The 19,597-nt window shown below is 36.4% G+C and overlaps 1 protein-coding gene across 1 annotated transcript; it reads left to right on the forward strand.

The window, feature by feature from the left end:
- Positions 1 to 13,993: 13,993 nt before the first annotated feature.
- On the forward strand, positions 13,994 to 16,250 carry LOC139858750 (ethylene-responsive transcription factor ERF114-like). Its single transcript, XM_071847587.1, has 2 exons — positions 13,994 to 14,499; positions 15,586 to 16,250. Exons 1-2 carry the CDS (start codon positions 14,250 to 14,252, stop codon positions 16,086 to 16,088), a joined length of 753 nt encoding a protein of 250 aa, XP_071703688.1. The 5' UTR covers positions 13,994 to 14,249; the 3' UTR covers positions 16,089 to 16,250.
- The last annotated feature ends 3,347 nt before the right edge of the window (positions 16,251 to 19,597 follow it).

Genomic DNA, 19,597 nt, shown 5'->3' on the forward strand with positions numbered 1-19,597 from the left:
TAAATTATTATATTATCATGATATTATGATGTACGAATATCTCTTAATATGATATATATATACATTAAATGTCGTTACAACGATAATCGTTGCATATATGTCTCGTTTCAAAATCATTAAGTTAGTAGTCTTATTTTTACATATGTAGTTCATTGTTAATATACTTAATGATATGATTACTTATCATAATATCATGTTAACTACATATATAACCATATATATGTCATCATATAGTTTTTACAAGTTTTAACGTTCGTGAATCACCGGTCAACTTGGGTGGTCAATTGTCTATATGAAACCTATTTCAATTAATCAAGTCTTAATAAGTTTGATTGCTTAACATGTTGGAAACACTTAATCATAACAATTTCATTTAATATATATAAACATGGAAAATTTTGGGTCATTACATTTTTCTTTGTGAGTTTAAAATATGGAAAGGTGGTCAGACTGCGACCATTCTCGCGTCGCGGATAGGAAGGTTAGCGCCGAGACATATAACGTGAATCAAGAGTCAAGATTCAGATTTAAACAGCTCGAATTTTATGTGCATTGCCGCACCGCGACATATGGGGTCGCGTCGCGACCCACTGGGTGAACTGGTTCCGGTTTTAGCTTTTAAAAAGAGTGAATCAAGGGTATTTTCATCTTTTCGCGTGTAGATCTGATTGAGACTTTAAGTCTCAGCCACTTATCCTTTTTATTCATTTTCTTTTCCTTTTTCCTTCTCAATTTCCTCTCAAAACACAAAACCCAATTAGATTAAACTTGAGATTTGAAGGTGAAGAATTGAGATTCAATCCTTGGAGCAAGAATTAAAGTTGTTCTCCTCGTTCTTAGCTTCGAGTGGATAGTGTTGGTAAGTCTTAACTCCGTATTTTGAGTTTTAGTTAATTTATGGCTAGAGTTTGGCCATTTGAGTCTTGTAAGACCCATTTGGGGACTTAATGGGAGGATTTGGGTTAATATGATGCAAGAAAAACACAAAAGGTGTTAGTCTAGGGTTTTAGTCATATGGATTGAGGTTGTAAGTGTTAAATGGTGTTGTTAGTCACTATTACACTTGTAAATGATGAAAGATTTGTAAATAGGTCAAGTTTGACTAAAATTGTAAGTCTAAGTATCAAAATGGGTCAAATAGGTAATTGTTGACCTAGTTGGGTGAAATGGGTATGAATTACCCACAAATTGTGTTAGTTGGTAATAGTAGGCTCTAATCACTAGCTTTTAGTGATTTATGACGAGTCATGGCCATTAATGGGCGATTTTGGTGGATGTGAGTCATTTAATGCATTTGGGTCATTAAATGTTCAAAGGTAAGTATTGTGGTTAGTTCCACAAGTTGTGTATTGAATGTGTACTTAATGTATTAGGTACTGTGCTTTGAAGCATACGGAAGTGTTTAATCACCTACGACGTGTTAAGGTGAGTGGAATAATTATGCGTGTACGTATATAATGTATTTATTTGTGTAGTGTCAATGTGGTATTGTCGCGGTGTTTAAGACACCACATTCTAGGTAACGAGTGGAATTGTCGCGGTGTTCAAGACACCACTCATTGTTTTGATTGACATGTGAATCGTCGCGGTGTTCAAGACGCCATCTTGTCATGGGAGTGGAATTGTCGCGGTGTTCAAGATATCACTCATTATTTTGATTGACATGTGGAATTGTCGCGGTGTTCAAGACACCACATTGTCATGGCGGTGAGTTAGTCGCGGTGTTTAAGACATCACCCGAGGGATTAGTGATTACGCGGTGATTAAGTAACACTAATGGAAGTTATGAACTCCGACAGCCTTTCAAGTACCGTTCCCTTGTTCGATTGGTTAACCATGGTTGTGTAAATTTGTATTTAGCATATTAAATTGTGAACCATATGCTATTGTTATTGCTAGCTTATTGTGAATCGCGGATAGTAGTTTATGCATGATGTTTGCATGGTTGTCGAATTGCTAGCTTGTATGCGGTATTGTGTTTGTGATTACAAGTAAGTAGGTTATATATGTAATGGTGTATCCTATCGTATACACGCATAAAAGGCATAATGGTTGCATAAAAGTAGCATCAAGAAGGCTGGAAACAACAGTTCTGTAGAGTTATCCGTCCAGTGTTCCCCGCTGTACAGGCTGCTCCATCATGCGTAAGCCCTGAAGGCCGCCTAGCGCGTAAGCCCTGGCCGGAGAACGCCACCTTCAGCATAAATTTCGGATCACGAATAACAGAACGTATCATCATCTGACACGTGTCCCCAAGCAATCTGGTGGATCTAAAACTATAAATAGACCCCTTGGGTCGTCATTTTACACAGTTCAGATATTCTGACAACTTTGAGAGCTGAGACTTCACTTCTCTTTTCTCTCTCTACTTTCTCTCACTAGAAGTCATCCGGCTAGCATTTCTACGCTCTACGGATGACAGATTGATTAAGCCACCCCACAAGTTTCTACACTTATGAACCGGGTCTGCAGGGATTATTTCCCGAGGGTAAAAATCAATCGGCAACACTCCACCCTCCTAAAGCTAGATTACTTCTAGTATCTTGTTAGCACACTAAGCCTTACCTCATAAGGAAATAGGTGTTAACAATGGCGCCATCCACTAATGCAAAGAACACATGAAACGGAAAAGGAACAAAAACAACTGAAACAGGTCAACAATCAACAATGCATCATTTGTACTTGAAACAGTCAACAATCCATCAACTGATGACATGATAACTGTTGAAGATGTACCCGTTCAGCCACTAGATGGTACGATTAAAGAAACAGTTGCTGAAACTGCAGAAAGGCTTAAACATTTGGCAACTAATTCGGAGAAAAGGCCAGTAATCGAAGAAACGACAGCCAGAAGTGCAGAAAGACTTTCAAATTTTGTTACTAATCCAGAACGACGACCATTGATGCAACCACGGCGATGTCCATCATTTATACCTCTTCGGCGGATGGCGGATGGCAGAGATAAGCAAATAATGAAAAGGCAATCTATATCAAAATACAAGTTATCTAGGCTACTCGACAAGCTGGGCAGTCTTATTGATGATTCTGGGGATGATAACGATCTGAGCTATGATAATAATGACTCTGATGATGAAACTGACAAAGATGAGTTCATGTCAGAGAAGCAGGCAGTGTTGCTTTTGAATGACATTCTTAAGCAGACAGCTCCGGCAAAATATAAGCAACGTTTAGCGCAGCCCGCAGTCCGTGCTGTGGTCGTGGACAATTTCTTTGCCCTCATTACTGGAGAGCAAGCCACCAAGCCACCGGCCATGGCAGAATCTACACAGTGTTTCATTGATCGAATTGCTAATTATCCATTGCCCAGAAATCTTGCTATACCAGCAATTGGAATTTATGATGGCACAACGGATCCGGAAGATTTTCTAACTATGTTTGAAGGTGTTATGAGGTTGCAGCATTGGGAGGATGAAACTGTGTGCCATATGTTTCCTATGGTATTGCAGAAAATGGCACGCGAATGGTTTGCTAGTTTGCCGCCAAGGAGTATTACCAGTTTTCTTGTTTTGAGAGCAAAATTTGTGATGCAATACCAAAATCTACGGAGCTGTACTCTAACACATCTTGATGCACACGAGATCACAATGCATCATAACGAATCTTTGAGCAATTTTATGAAGCGTTATACACTTGAAGCACAGAAGATTCCTGATTGTCCAGAATCACAGCTTGTGTCTGGCTTCAATTTCTGTTTGGACCAGCGACGGTTTAGTGCACTTGTTCATGCATTACGGTATGACTTGCCAAAAACATTGCATCAAGCGTTGGAGGTTGCACAGAGGCATGTTCGAGCTGGTGAGTGTGGGTTGAACAAGTTTGATACTGGCAGTAGTAGCAAGCCGCACAACGGAAGACGGTATTTTGATAGAAATCAGAGAAGGAATGACAATTCAAATGGAGGATGGAGAGGAAACAATCACCCTAATGATTTTCACCACAATAGAAAGCCAATAGAAAGGCACCCTTTGATTATGGCGCTTACCAAAACTCCAAAAGAGATCCTCTTCACTGAACCAATTCGGACCACTTTTAATGCTCCAGCACCTATGGAAGAAAGGGAGGGTCCAAAGAGTGAGTTGTGGTGCGATTTCCATGAGGCATGGGGCCATGATACGGATAATTGTAAATCTTTGATGAGGGAAATCATAGCAAAAATCAAGGCAGGAGAATTGAATCATTTGTTGCCTGGCAAACAGTACAGGAGGAATGATCCTCGCAGGAATTTTGCGTGGCAAAGGAATGATGGTAACAGAGGACGCCGTGGAAAGAACAGAAGAGAGCAGCATGGCGGAAGAGATAATCGGAACCAACCGCAGTACGGAGACCGGGTCACAGAGCGTGAGACAACTCCAGAAGTTATAATTAGGATGGTTTGGATCAACGACAGTTATTATGCAGAAGGTGAATCATCAAATAGCAATTTGGACAGCTGGAGATATGCTCCAATTATCTTTCAGCCAATTCAGAATTGGGCGTTGTCCGTTCAGCCAGTGATCATTTCAGCAGAGATAGCAAATAAGTTTGTCAACTGTATCTACACAGATACGGGAAGTGAAGCTGACATCATTTACTGGCATTGCTTGAAGACTTTTCCAAGGCATGTGCAGGACAGAGCTAGGCAAACGAGATTGAAAGTTTCTGGATTAACGGGAGCACCAGTAAATGCCATGGGGCAGATTCATTTGAAAGTTGTTATGGGCACATTCCCATTGTTGAGAACAGAAACAATTGATTTCACAATCATAGATGGAAATTCTCGGTTTAACGTCCTTTTTGGAAGGGCAGCGTTGGCTAAATTCGGAGCAATAACATCGACAGCTCATGCAGAGATTAGGTTCCCAACTCCTAACGGAGTAGCTGCCATACATTCACAGTATGTGGCACCGGCTAGGGAGAGATCCACATTTGTGAACTTACCAAAAGGCAACGTAAACTGGAGAAAGCATGATCGGTTGTTTAGTGATGATGAAGTTCAGGAGTTTTTCATTCCATAATCAAGTGTGTAGGCCGGATAGCGCTGGGCGCTCGGCGTATGAAGAAGCAAATCTTAGCATGTTATCAAGAACAGAAGTTTACTATCAAGAGCAGTTTTTTTTAGCATTTTTATGAAGGCATTGTCTTTTACAATCGTTGTATTCATGTCAAAATACACATGTTTGGCATTTGAAGAACATATTTTCGCATTATAATGAAGAGCAGCGTTTATCAATTTACTGTGAGCCATTGTGCTAATTTTACAATGCATATATTAGCAATTGCATACATTAAACATTCATGGCGTACTAATTAGGCTTGATCCACCTAAATTCGTCATCAATCGTTTATGTACTGCACAGTACCGAACAAAATATTATATATTTTTCTTAAACAAAGTACTGCCCGTAACAAATGTAAAACATTACATTTATAACCTGCCCACAGAAGGAGTGTATTTTTAAAATACCTCCGATGGCGGAAGCTTTTGTGCCTGCCAGTAAAGGCACAAGGGATCGGCTAGAAAACGTTTAAGTTTTACTAGAACGCACCGAGGCATGATACAAAACTCAGATACTTGTCATGACAAACATTATAAAAAACTTACTTCACAGAACGAAGTTCTATATTTTATGTATGAAGGCAAAATAATTAGCAATTCTTCCTCATATACTTTATGACGGAAGGCGTACGACGGAGAGTTTATCGATTTGTAATCATTCTTCTAAAACACTTCACAATTCTTCCTCATATACTTTATGACGGAAGGCGTAAGACGGAGAGTTTATTGATTTGTAATCATTCTTCTAAAACACTTCATAATTCTTCCTCATTAATTTTATGACGGAAAGCGTGTAACAGAATTCAGACATCATATTCATTTAGCAAAACTTGATATTGCAAAGCGTCTACATATGAATTACCTTATACACTTTTCAAAATGATTTGCTCAATTATACACTGCACAATTGTGTATAGAAATTTTATGCTCAGGTGCATAATCGATTGGTTTTAAAGTGTTAAGCATCAAAATATTTGCAACAAGCATGTAAACACACATAGTCATCACAATAAAGTCAGTATATATATATATAATGTCAAAATCAGATGGAAAATTATTACAAAACATTGTTTGATATTTTTTAAAAAAAGATCAATCAAACTGCACGCTAAGCACATCTTGAACAGATGAATCTTCTTTGCTGCATACTTCGTCAAAAACATTTATCTTCAAATTTATCAATTTGTTTTTGGCCTCATCAACTTTTTCTTGAGTACCAGGTGGCATAAGTTTGGCAATAGCAGCAGAAGGGGTTTGGTTGGGAGCAAGGCGTTTGAACAGCTTGCCGGCCACATCAGCAATAGCATGGGCGCAGGCAGTATCAACATAATCATTGTAGGGATTCCCTACAAGATTGGAACCAAGCACCTTAGCTATCAGACCTGGTACAGCCTTCTTAAGCTCAGCAAAATTGCCCTCGCCTTTCTCCGCCCTCCGGAGAAGCTCGACAGACTTTTCTCTCTCTGCATTCAGCTGTTTCTCCAGCTCACCAACTTTCACCTGTTCCTCTTCCAATCTCTTCTTCTCAGCATCCCTTTCCCCTTGCAGAACAGCAGCAACATCTTGAGCACTTTTTAGCTCAACTTCTTTAGCCTTTATTATTTTCTGCGCATCACTTAAGGCACGCTCAGCATCAACAGCTCTTTTGCGAGCATTTGCACCTTCAGTTATGTCCTTACGGGCTAAAGCAAGAATAGACTTTTGATGCTCCTGCAGTTGCAGCACAGAGTCCAAGTGGTTGGTTAGCAGTACATGAGCTGCCATAGTTGATTCCCTGAGTTGATCAGAACGGAGAGCAGTGAATTGGGGTTTCAGCTCAGGGATAACACAACCCTGTACAAAACAAAATTTTATGAGTAAATTCAGGCAACTCACATCAATAACTTACAAACATATACATGTAGATGGTCTTATCATTCATACCTGAAGAAGAGTTGCAAATTCTTTATCCTTAGTGGCAGGGTTTGCAATGATGGCCTGCAAAGCCCTCACATGAGCAGGAAGAGTTGGCTCTTGAACATTGGAGGAGGTGACAGTAGGGTTAGTGATATTAGGAAGAGGAGAATCATAAGCGGAGTTGCCTTCCAGCCTATCTTCATGAAATTCAGATTCATCGAAGGGAGCAAAGTCTGGGTCAGGCATTTTCAGGCCCTTCTCTCCTTCACTTTCAAGATTCCCCTCCGGCCTCCGGTCACCTCCCTCCGTAGCCTTCCCTTGGCTATCATCCGACTCTGCTAAAATTACTAACAAAAACAAATTAGCATTATGAACAAACATAACAGTTATAAGCAAAAACATGTGCATTTTCAAGAAAGAGCAGAATGAACATACTTCTCCTGCGTTTCTGCTTATTACCCTCCTCTGTACTCTTCGCCCTTTTAGAGCCTATGCTCTTCTTTCTTGTCTTTTGGGTTGGAGGAGGAGTAGGGTTAGTTTCACCTGTGATGTTAACTGATGCCGATGTTTGTTGATCGGCGGTGGTGGTATCATCCGTTGTCCGCTCAGTGTCTGTATGTTCAGACCTGAATTCGCTGTCTGAGCTGCTCACAGCAATTTCTTTTCCCTTTTCGGCATCAGCAGCAGCTTTAGTTTTAGCTGCAACTCTCTCCGCCTCTAGCTCTTCAGCAATTTTGTCACGGGCAGTGACCTCTACATCATCATCAAGATCAGCGGATAAAAGAGCAGAGCGAACCTGCATCACGGAGTTGCCTGCAAAAGTTACACATGAATAGCAATATAAGTACACATGACAAACAGTAGACACAAATCAATATATATATAATAGGATGATCATATCACATCCTACCCTGTTTTTTCCCACGAAGTACTGGCACAGAATTGCTCGGCCATTCTTGGCTCACTTTGCACAGCACAATAATTCCCTCATACCTTTCGTATGATCTGGGCGGAAGACGGAGTCCTTTCAAACTATTTACTATCCGCTGTTCTGAGGGAGAAATCTTAACACCCTTTCCTATGCCAGCATCAATAGCACCCCACTCCTGGACAACGGAGTATTCCTCCGGAATAACAGTTTCATCAACAAAGAAAAATGGACTTTTCCAGTCCTTCAAGTATGAAACTCTATTTAGACCAACAAAACGATTATTTTTCTTACTATCAATAGTAAACCAACAATCGCTAATTGTGCGGATTCTAAATAAAGAGATAAAAACATTAATGCGAGGCTTTATATTAATAGCATTGCAATACATTTCAAAAAGGATGATTTTTTGAAGGCCATGGGGATGCATCTGACTAAGACAGGCCCCATAATATCTAAGAAGGCGAAGAAGAAAGTTAGTAAGGGGAACACGGAGGTTGCCGTGGGTAATTTGTAAAGCGTATAAAGTAATTTTCCCCTCAGGAGGGTTGTCAGCAGTTTGTCCGATGGTGGGAAGAACAGGGTTGTATTGATTGAGATGGCGAAAGGCAATCTTTAAGCTATCTAAATATTCACTGGTTAATGATGAAGCCATCGTGCTAACTTCTGAAATGTCAGCGGTATTTGATGAAGAAGGCTTGGCGTGCTCTTGGCCAGTACTCCGTGAAGAAGCCATGATAATACAGTAAAAGATATCAACAAGAAGAAAATAGCAGTAAGATGAAGTGTACTGACCTTGGAAGACGGTAAACCTTAAAAAGTTGAAGATTGAAGAAGTCGATGAAGATTTGGGGGAGAAATACGCTTTTTAGATCTTAGCAAAATTAAAAAGTGATGGTAACAGGGTTATGACGGTTTTTATAGGGGTTCATCGGTGCAATTTTTATGGCCATGATTGAGACACGTGTATGGGTTAGTTTAAACGAAGGGTATGAAGTAACACTTTTTACAGCTGAAGGCGCGTGGATGATCTCAGCCGTAAAAAATTAATCATAACAGCATCAGTAAATTCGTCTGCATTTAATGCCTAAAATGTTTTCCCCAATGCAAGTGGGCAATGAGCAGGCTGGTTTGGCATGCGTTTTCAAAAGTTTAACGACTTCATCATTCTTCAAATGCTTAAGTCATTAAACTGGGGGGACTTAATGGTGTATCCTATCGTATACACGCATAAAAGGCATAATGGTTGCATAAAAGTAGCATCAAGAAGGCTGGAAACAACAGTTCTGTAGAGTTATCCGTCCAGCATTCCCCGCTGTACAGGCTGCTCCGTCATGCGTAAGCCCTGAAGGCCGCCTAGCGCGTAAGCCTTGGCCGGAGAACGCCACCTTCAGCATAAATTTCGGATCACGAATAACAGAACGTATCATCATCTGACACGTGTCCCCAAGCAATCTGGTGGATCTGACACTATAAATAGACCCCTTGGGTCGTCATTTTACACAGTTCAGATATTCTGACAACTTTGAGAGCTGAGACTTCACTTCGCTTTTCTCTCTCTACTTTCTCTCACTAGAAGTCATCCGGCTAGCATTTCTACGCTCTACGGACGACAGATTGATTAAGCCACCCCACAAGTTTCTACACTTGTGAACCGGGTCTGCAGGGATTATTTCCCGAAGGTAAAAATCAATCGGCAACACTCCGCCCTCCTAAAGCTAGATTACTTCTAGTATCTTGTTGGCACACTAAGCCTTACCTCATAAGGAAATAGGTGTTAACAATATGCATGTGTATACTTATTGCACTCACTAAGCGTTAGCTTACCGCTCTCGTTGTTTATCTTTTTAGATGCAGGTGCGGAGAAGGGAAAGGGGGTTGTTGGATACTAGTTCCCCATGTTGGATTTATGTTGAAGCTTTTGAAGCCGACCTAGCGTTTTGGGTAGTTTAGCCCCAAACCATGCTCGGGTGTAGTTTGGATTAAAACTATCATTTTAAACGGGTCGAACTTGTAATACATTTGATTAATGGCCTTTGTGCCTCTTGTAAACATTTAACTTGTGATGTTGTTAAATGAGATATATGTAACCGTTTAATTGGGTGCTAATGGGTTTTATTTAAAAAAAAAAATTTACTCGTGTTTAATACGGGTTGGGTTGTTTCAAGTGGTTGTGTACTTGTGTTGATATGGTTAGCAGTCGTACATGACCTCCTATTTACAAATACAAGTGACAACTGACAAGTGATCTTAATAGAAAATCAACATGTTTTAGATTTGGGTAATTTTAGGTTAACACTTACATATTTATAGTTCGTGAAATGAAGTATTATTGTTGTGTTGTATATCTTTCTCGTGGTAAATGAATTTGCAAGCACGTTAATTTTTTAACTTTGACTTTAAATATACATATTTGTATACATTATTTGATAAATATTATATGAGTGAATCAGCTTTTAAATATATTTTTTATTAGTATGAGTTTTATCAATTATTATAAGTTGAAAAGAAAAAACATTAAGGGGGATGATTCTCACACACTGTTTTTTGATCCTCACACACCCTTTTACCCTATTATTAGGGAGGAGTTCAAGTAAATTGGTGTGTGAGGATCAAAAAACAGTGTGTGAGAATCATCCCCCAAACATTAAAAGGTCAAAACATGACAATTATTAATAGACCCATAAAATATTATATTATAAATATATAATATCATGCATATGAAATATATTGTGTTGTATATCTAGACCGCCTGATAAAAAATGAAAGGCCATAATCATCTGCCTCTTCTTCCGTAAAAGTGCAATTGTGCATCTGCTCTCACACTAATGAATTCATTAATATTTAATTGATTTTATAATTTATTTATTTATTAGTCCTTTTGAAATGGTGACAGGTTTTTTTGACATGTAGATGCAGTGGGTAGGGTGTGATATTTGGCGGTGATGTGTTATGCGTGTTGGTAACATGCATGGGGAGTAATAGAATGAAAGTGTTAAATGATGTGTTAAATATAATTGAAAATTGAGTGTTAAAGGAGTATTTAAAAAATAAAAACTAAAGCTAGAAATGAACCAATACATAATTGCCTAGTCATCAGTACGAATATAAGAATATAAGACCATTCCCAGCGGTAAGCCCTCGGGGGTGTCATTATCCACTTCAACGGAGGGCGTCGATGGCATTGTCCCCGCCCTCGACCGACCTCGGTTTGATCGCCCTGCTTCATTTCTTCCACAAGCATATTTGAGGACGGAAGCTTTATGGAATATTTGGCCTACGATCTTATTATTCTGCTTTTTTCTTGATTAAAAGGGAAAGGATGAAATGGGTTTTCAGTGAATGAAAATGGTGTTTAATGGTGGTAGATGAAAAGAAGAAGAATTAGAAGATAGAAGAATATAATTTTTTTTATTATGGGGCCCACTACAAATGTATGATGAGAAGTTCTCTGTTTTATTTTTCAATTTTATACTTCGTAAATATCAAAGTAATGTAAATATAATTATAATATAATATTAATAATATACTGTAATAATAATACCGGTAATAGTTAATAATAATATTAATAATTAAGACTTTTTTGCTCAGTTGGTCCCTCTATTATACCCCAAATCGCTAGTTTGGTCCCTCGGTTTTTAATTTGGCAATCAGCGTCCCTGAATTATTTTGATTTTGCAATTGGCGTCCCTCCGTCAAATTTCTGTTAAAAAGGTCCGTTAACCTTGTCATGTGCAATGCATGTGAGGGTAAAATCGTCTTTTTACTAAGACAAGGGACCACCGGCGCAAAAATATCTTAACTAAAAGTGAGGGACCACTGGCGCAAAAATAAAAACATAGAATTTTTCTCTTTTTTTTTCTTTTCTTTTTTTCTGTTCTTTTTTTTTTTCTCTTTTTTTTTTAAAATTTTTTTCCTTTTTTTTCTTTTTTTTTTTAACTTTTTTTTTGTATCGAAATAATACAACAAACTTCACTCGAATTACACTTTTGTACATAAATAAAAACATAGAATTTTTCTCTTTTTTTTCTTTTCTTTTTTTTCTGTTCTTTTTTTTCTTTTCTTTTTAATCTTTTTTTTTAGCTTTTTTTTACTATATACATCGGAACATCAGAACGGTGATTTGAGAAATGATCGGACCATTTGTACATGGAGCTACCCACAAAGGTGAATAAACTTGTTTCATATTTGTTGAAAGGTGGGTGTGTCATCCACAGTTATCCTCGTGTTCAGGACAACGACACTGCATTCATTGTACCGAAGTCGGCTACTCTTGTGATAACAGTTCATATATATTGACAAATCTCCCCACACTTGACTTTTTTCTTGAATCTTTTTATTCTCGATTTAATAACAACCCTTAAAGTTGTCAATAAAAAATTCGAACTCGCAATATAATAATAATAATAATAACTTTTCTAATAACAACCATTAAGGGTTGTTATTAGAAAAGTTATTATTAATATTATTATATTGCGTGTTCGAATTTTTTATTGACAATTTTAATGGTTGTTATTAGAAAAGTTATTATTAATATTATTATTATTATTATTATTATTATTATATTGCGTGTTCGAATTTCTTATTGACAACTTTAAGGGTTGTTATTATGGGGGTGTTTGGGATTGCGTTTTGAAAACAGATTATGCGTTTTAAATAATCAAAATCAAATAATCAGCTGTGAGAAAACGCATTTCATTAGTTGAGTGTTTGGATTCGATTATGCTGTTTAATGTCGCAAAAATTGAATAATCACTTTTTAAGTGTTTGGCATTTTAAAATTGATATATGGCTTAACACGTAAAATGTCAAAATTGGACATTGTTAATTTTTATGCATAAAATAAAATTTCACTAAAAAATTATTATCATGTTATATTTCCAGTAAAGTAAATAGTTAAAAAGGAAAAAAATTTAAAAAAAGAGAAAAAGAAAAGAAAAAAAAAAGAACAGAAAAAAAAGAAAAGAAAAAAAAAAGAAAAATTCTATGTTTTTATTTATGTACAAAAGTGTAATTCGAGTGAAGTTTGTTGTATTATTTCGATACAAAAAAAAATGTTAAAAAAAGAAAAAAAAGGAAAAAAATTTTAAAAAAGAGAAAAAAAAGAATAGAAAAAAAAGAAAAGAAAAAAAAGAGAAAAATTCTATGTTTTTATTTTTGCGCCAGTGGTCCCTCACTTTTAGTTAAGATATTTTTGCGCCGGTGGCCCCTTGTCTTAGTAAAAAGATGATTTTACTCTCACATGCATTGCACATGACAAGGTTAACGGACCTTTCTAACAGAAATTTGACGGAGGGACGCCAATTGCAAAATCAAAATAACTCAGGGACGCTGATTGCCAAATTAAAAACCGAGGGACTAAACTAGCGATTTGGGGTATAATAGAGGGACCAACTGAGCAAAAAAGTCAATAATTAATAATAATAATAATAATAATAATAATAATAATAATAATAATAATAATAATAATAATAATAATAATAATAATAATAATAATAATAAAAAATGAGGACGTATGTCATGGTTAGCAATAGTGTGTTATGAGAATGTTATGGGAGGAAGTGGTGAGAAATGAGGAGAGAGAAAGCTGATGTGGCGCTGAGAAAATGTCGATGACGGCGTCATGGTTGGGATTGGTCTAAGACTGTATATAACCCGGCGTCAAAATACTCTCATCATCCCACTTGGCAACAGATTTGACGCCCTTGACGCCCCTAACACGGCATCAAAATTTGACGCCCGGGGCGTCAGTTGAGAATTTGAGTGGTGTGTCAAATGTGTGTCAGCCAATCAGATTTTTTCAAATATTTTTATATATTATTAATTAATATATTTTATACCTAACTATCAATAATATTTTACCATATCACCCATTCACAAATTTAACCCACAAATTTGACACTCCCATTTATTTAACTTCATCTTTTGACCTTGCCACATCACCAAAAAGTACATCACTTGACTTTGATGTCACCGCCACGGTTGGAAACAGTCTAACAAGTCTCGTGCCACGTAACTGTTAGTTAGCTCTGAGTGAGAAACATAAATATAAAAGATTTGAAGAAAACTGGAATAAAATTTTGTTGATGTGAACAACACACTATTAATTTTAAACTGGCAAAATTAATTAACCGAAAGAAAATAAGTAACAATATATGGAGACGAAAAGTTGCATAGAAATAAATAATTAAATTATGCTATAAAGTTGTTGTCCAAAACCCTATATTTACCGATTCTCATTTCTCTCTTGAAATATTTGCGAGTACTAACTTGTGAAGTGGGAACATAAACTACTGTAATTAATTAGTCAAAGTGGATCCTCACCGGAGACTTGGGAAGAGGGCCCTTCCGGCCGACGATCATGAAACGATGTCGTCGGAGGACGACAAACAAATAGCTCAGAATCAATACCAACACCAACAACAAGATGATAATATTGATGATGATCAAATATTCCCACTTTACTCATCAACTAGATCACAACAAGATATGTCCGCCATCGTCTCTGCTCTGTCTCAGGTCATCGGAACCACCACCACCACCTCCTCCGGTGACACCACCATTTCCATTTCTGCTACCCCTAACCAACAACCATCACACACTCATCAAGAGCCACCAGGTAATTTAAACCTTTTTAAATTTGTCCATATATTAAGATGTACGAGTACTATTTATTTATTGTACTCCGTATTACGTACTAGTTGAAACCCTAAATATATTCTTACCTTTTTTACAACAAGGATCCTACGTATACATACATACAATTCACACATTATATACATTCGAAAAATAGTCGTATTAAATATTTTGTGTGTGCAGATCTTGAACGACTTTAGTGGGAGGGCTAAAATAATTTCAGAAACTTATATATGAAAAAATTCTAAAATCTTGGAGGAGTTATTATATAAAATATTTATATTTTAGATCCCAGAAAATAAAATTTACACTAAGAGAACAAATTTTTGGAGGGGCCACTGCCCACCTCTGCCATCCCAAAGATCCGTCCCTGTGTGTGTGAGTTGTGTTTATAAAAAATAAAAGCATAAAAAATAAAAGATTGTATTTTCATCAAAACTCAAACCAACAAACATTTTACTCCGTAATTTTACGAGCTCTCATTTAAATAGGTAGCAATTATGTGACTTTTTGGAGGTTATTTGACCATCCATCTTACTTTTTTTTATTCAGCTAGGGTTCTAAGCCAAGGGATGGACAAAATTAATAGGATCTAACAGGGTTATAGAATTAATTAATTCATTATTGTCTTCAATTATTTCTCTTTTCTTTAGATGTATGATAAGTATATACTTTCAAGTACCAATGTAAATATAGTACGTAAAATTATTATAAGACTGGAAATACAAGATGTTCACCTCTAAACTTAAGCTAGCTAGTTTGATAATACATCCCCTTTAATTGTTGAAACCTAGATCAAAAGTTTAAGGTGTAGTTAGCTAACTAATTATTAGTTACATAAAACAATTCCCTAATACTTTAAATCAATTAGTGAGAGACAATGCTCCCTCTAAACATATATACATACATATGTTTCTTCTCATATCCGATGTGGGACACTGATTATCAAATTACTCAAATAATATCTTCAAATGTTATTCATCTTAATTTAATAAGGAACAGGATAACTTTTTATCATTCTCTAAATGTTTCTTGCTTCAAAATTCAAATATTTGATTGTGTAATGAAGGGAACCAAAGGAGGAGACACTATAGAGGAGTGAGGCAAAGACCATGGGGAAAATGGGCTGCTGAGATACGCGATCCACAAAAAGCGGCAAGAGTATGGCTAGGCACATTCGAGACAGCTGAGGCAGCAGCACTTGCGTACGATGAAGCGGCTCTTAGGTTTAAAGGAACCAAAGCGAAACTCAATTTCCCTGAAAGAGTTCAAGGGAGGACCGAATTAGGTTATTATATCAATCGTCCACCATCACAAGTCTCGCCCATGTTTGTATCAAATACTGACCAATTGCCTCAAATAGTTCGACCTTTATCTCAAACCCCGTACCCTAATCTTCTAGATTATACGAAAATTCTTCGTGGTGCTAGCGAACAAGGGATGTCAACGTCGGATAACAATGTTTTGAATTATACTAATTCGTCTAATTCAATGGATATAGGAAGTTCATCAAGTGTTGGCCCTTCACAATATTGGCAAGATTTTGATCCAGCAAATCAATCTAGGGATTAATGTATATAATATAATTAAATCATGTTGATGTTCTAGTTCTATTGCTGATTGAGAATGATATGAGTTTGAGTTGATAAGAATTTTGCAAGGTTCCCTATTGCGTTTCAATGAACTCCAAAGTGTATATTGTGCATATTAATTTTGCATATGCAATTGATTGAAAAAGTCATCCTTTATTACATCAATATATTTATGTTAATTTATAGGAAACTAATTGTCGTCTTAAGTATTTGTCATTAAATCTTTAAGAGATGCATACGTATACGTACATCATAACAATCATGATAATAGTTTTATGTATGTTCGAATATAACTTCTATATATATGAACAGATGAATTGTCGATTAATTAAACAAACTCTTTTCAAATTTCTTGATCAAGATCAAGTAATTGAAATAAATAAATAAAACTAAATAAATTTGTTTATCAAAGGAATAAAAGTCATATATGGTTTGTACTTTGTAGTAATCCGGAGTATACGGTTTAGAACAAAAGTCCTGACCAAAGTCGTCAGTCTCTGGCTTAACTTAACATGATTACTACAAAGACTTGAAAGAGTCAAAGAATACGGCTGGGGTCATTGAATAACGAGCAATACAAAGATTCGTGCAACTTATCCGCATCACACGATCATATTTTTAACCCGGCGGCATAGTGGTGGTATGACACCATCACGCGAGTTATCACGCCTTAGCGTGCGGCATCTCACTTTTTTTTTCCGGCAACATGAGAGTATCACGAGAAAATGGAAAAGCAACAAAAGCCACGTGTTTGCAATGGCTATTTTATGAACGGCTATTATTATTTTTATTTTTATTTTTATTTTTCTATAAATACCATTAACCTAATTTTATTTTCCTATACATCTCACACTTGTATTTAACATCATAAAAACCATTTTATATCCAGATTGACCTCGGGGGGTTTTCTCCCGGATCCATTCAGGATTCAAACCCGGTCCGCCTGCCCCTCGGGATGGTTAACGGATCGGGTTCCTGTAATGCGATTCGGGTTTCCTCCCGAACGCGTATGTGTGTGCAAATGATGAGTGTCGTTGAAATAAATGATACACTGATGCAAGCATGCCGTTCAAAAAAAAAAAAAAAAAAAAAAAAACCATTTTACAATATGAAATCTATGTTCCAAATATTTGATATTTCGGATAAAGAACATGCATAGTCAACTTTAACAAGATCTCACCGCACACATTTGAGGCCGTCCACCAACTTTCGAAGTGGGAATACTTAATTCAGGACTTGATTAAGTAGTAATCGTATTGTTTTTAGGTATTTTAATAAATTGTAATCCTTTTATTAATTTTTACTATAAGTGTGTTTTATTATTTTTAATTAATGAAATATTTTAATATAACTAACTCAACATAAAAAAAAAATGAAATAGAAATTAAAAATGGTAGGACCCAGCTTCTATAACACCACTATCACACCAACACCACTACAAACTAACTCAAAATCAATTTTATACTATCACATTTGTCACATCAACATTATACCCCATCAAAAACCCAATAACATCACCATCACCATTAAAAATGGTCTTATTGGGTATAACTGATCACACACTTCGCTGATACTGTAACATCCCGCCTTTTTTCGTTAAATTTATTTTAACAGCGTCTTTTTTTTTAGATAATATCTTTCGTTATCTAAATTCGTATCCCCCGTTAATAAGTGTTTCCAATATTTTCGTTATTTAATTATAACATCTCTTGTTTACTCTAGCGTTTTTAAAATAATTCGTTTGGTTAATCCACGCACTCGCTTTCAAACTCGAGGGACTAAAGTTGTCAAGTGGGCAAACTAGTTGACTAGGTCAACTAGTCAACCCACCACCACCACCACCACCACTCATTCATTCACTCATCTCTTCTCTCTTCCTCATACTTCCATTTTTACTCCCAACTCACATAATCAAAGATTTATCATCTAATTCGGATCTAGGAAGCTCACAACAAATCCGATTACATATTTGGAATCCTCTCTTCATCCTCTACAACTTGATACTAATTTCATCTCGTTTGGGTAACTTTTCTAAAACTCTAGATTTCTCTAATTCGTCTTATAGACTTGAAATGGTGTTAGTTAGTGTCTATGGCTCGAGTCTAACATGAAAATGTGATTTATTTGCTCGATCTTGTTATTTGACATAACTAGCATGAACACTTGATGTCACACCCCCAAATAGGGCCTGAGGTATTTGTGACTAATTATATCAAATCACAGTTGTATAAACGAGAATGACTCTATATGAGACGTTTTATTGAGTTTTGCAGCGGAAGATAAATATATTACATTGTATTTAGAGCATTAAATGTCTTTAATTGATATGATATGTAATGAAGACTCCAAGCATAACAAGCAATCATCATCAAAGCACCAGATATACAGCGGAAGCAATATTTAAGTACCTGAGAATAAACATGCTTTAAAAAGTCAACACGAGGTTGAGTGAGTTCATAGGTTTATCATTAATCAAAAGTTCAGTATAGCATTAGGCCACAAGATTTTAGTTTAAAGTTGATTGATACCAAATATATCAATCGAAAGAGTTACTGTTTGTAATATCGCTACTAGACAAAAGTTACCCCGTGACACTTGTTATTCATGTCGTTGAATCATTATTATGTAGTCAAAGACCAACGGTCAACTGACTAGAGACGTCACTCTCAGTAGCGCTACTCACAATAACTATGTTTGCATCTTATACCTCAGCAATTAACGATATTACGGCAGCAACTCTTTCGATTGATATATTTGGTATCAGTCAACTTTAAACTGAAATCTTGTGGTCTAATGCTATACTGAACTATTGATTTATGACAAACCTATGAACTCACTCAACCTCATGTTGACTTTTTAAAGCATGTTTATTCTCAGGTACTTAAATATTGCTTCCGCTGTATATCTGCTGCTTTGATGATGATTGCTTGCTATGCTTGGAGTCTTCATTACATATCATATCAATTAAATACATTTAATGCTCTAAATACAATGTAATCTATTTATCTTCCGATGCAAAACTCAATAAAACGTCTCATATAGAGTCGTTCTCGTTTATACAACTGTGATTTGATATAATTAGTCACAAATACCCCAGGCCCTATTTAGGGGTGTGACAGAAATGGTATTAGATCAGGCTGTTGTAGAGAACCAAGATTGCATTTTATGTGTGCCTTATACAATTATGTACCTTAACAATGTAGGACTACAACTTTCCTTGACCATAGTGCCTTTAATTGTTGCCTTTAATTGATAAATGCTACACTATACCTTAGAAACTATGCTTATTAAATTCTTTAATCTTCCTAAGAATGCCAAGCCAATCTAAGAACTCTGCTCACTCTCCTAAGTACTATCCAATTTCGCCACCACATTTAAATGCAACACCGTTCTCGACATTCCTTTGTCATCTATCATGGTTTTGTGTACTACATATGTATTACATGAAATGTTATCTATGATTTTTTGAAATCTCTACTATTCATATTC

The sequence above is a fragment of the Rutidosis leptorrhynchoides genome, chromosome 7 (assembly GCF_046630445.1).
Source record: "Rutidosis leptorrhynchoides isolate AG116_Rl617_1_P2 chromosome 7, CSIRO_AGI_Rlap_v1, whole genome shotgun sequence".
In the NCBI taxonomy this organism is placed as follows: Eukaryota; Viridiplantae; Streptophyta; class Magnoliopsida; order Asterales; family Asteraceae; genus Rutidosis; species Rutidosis leptorrhynchoides.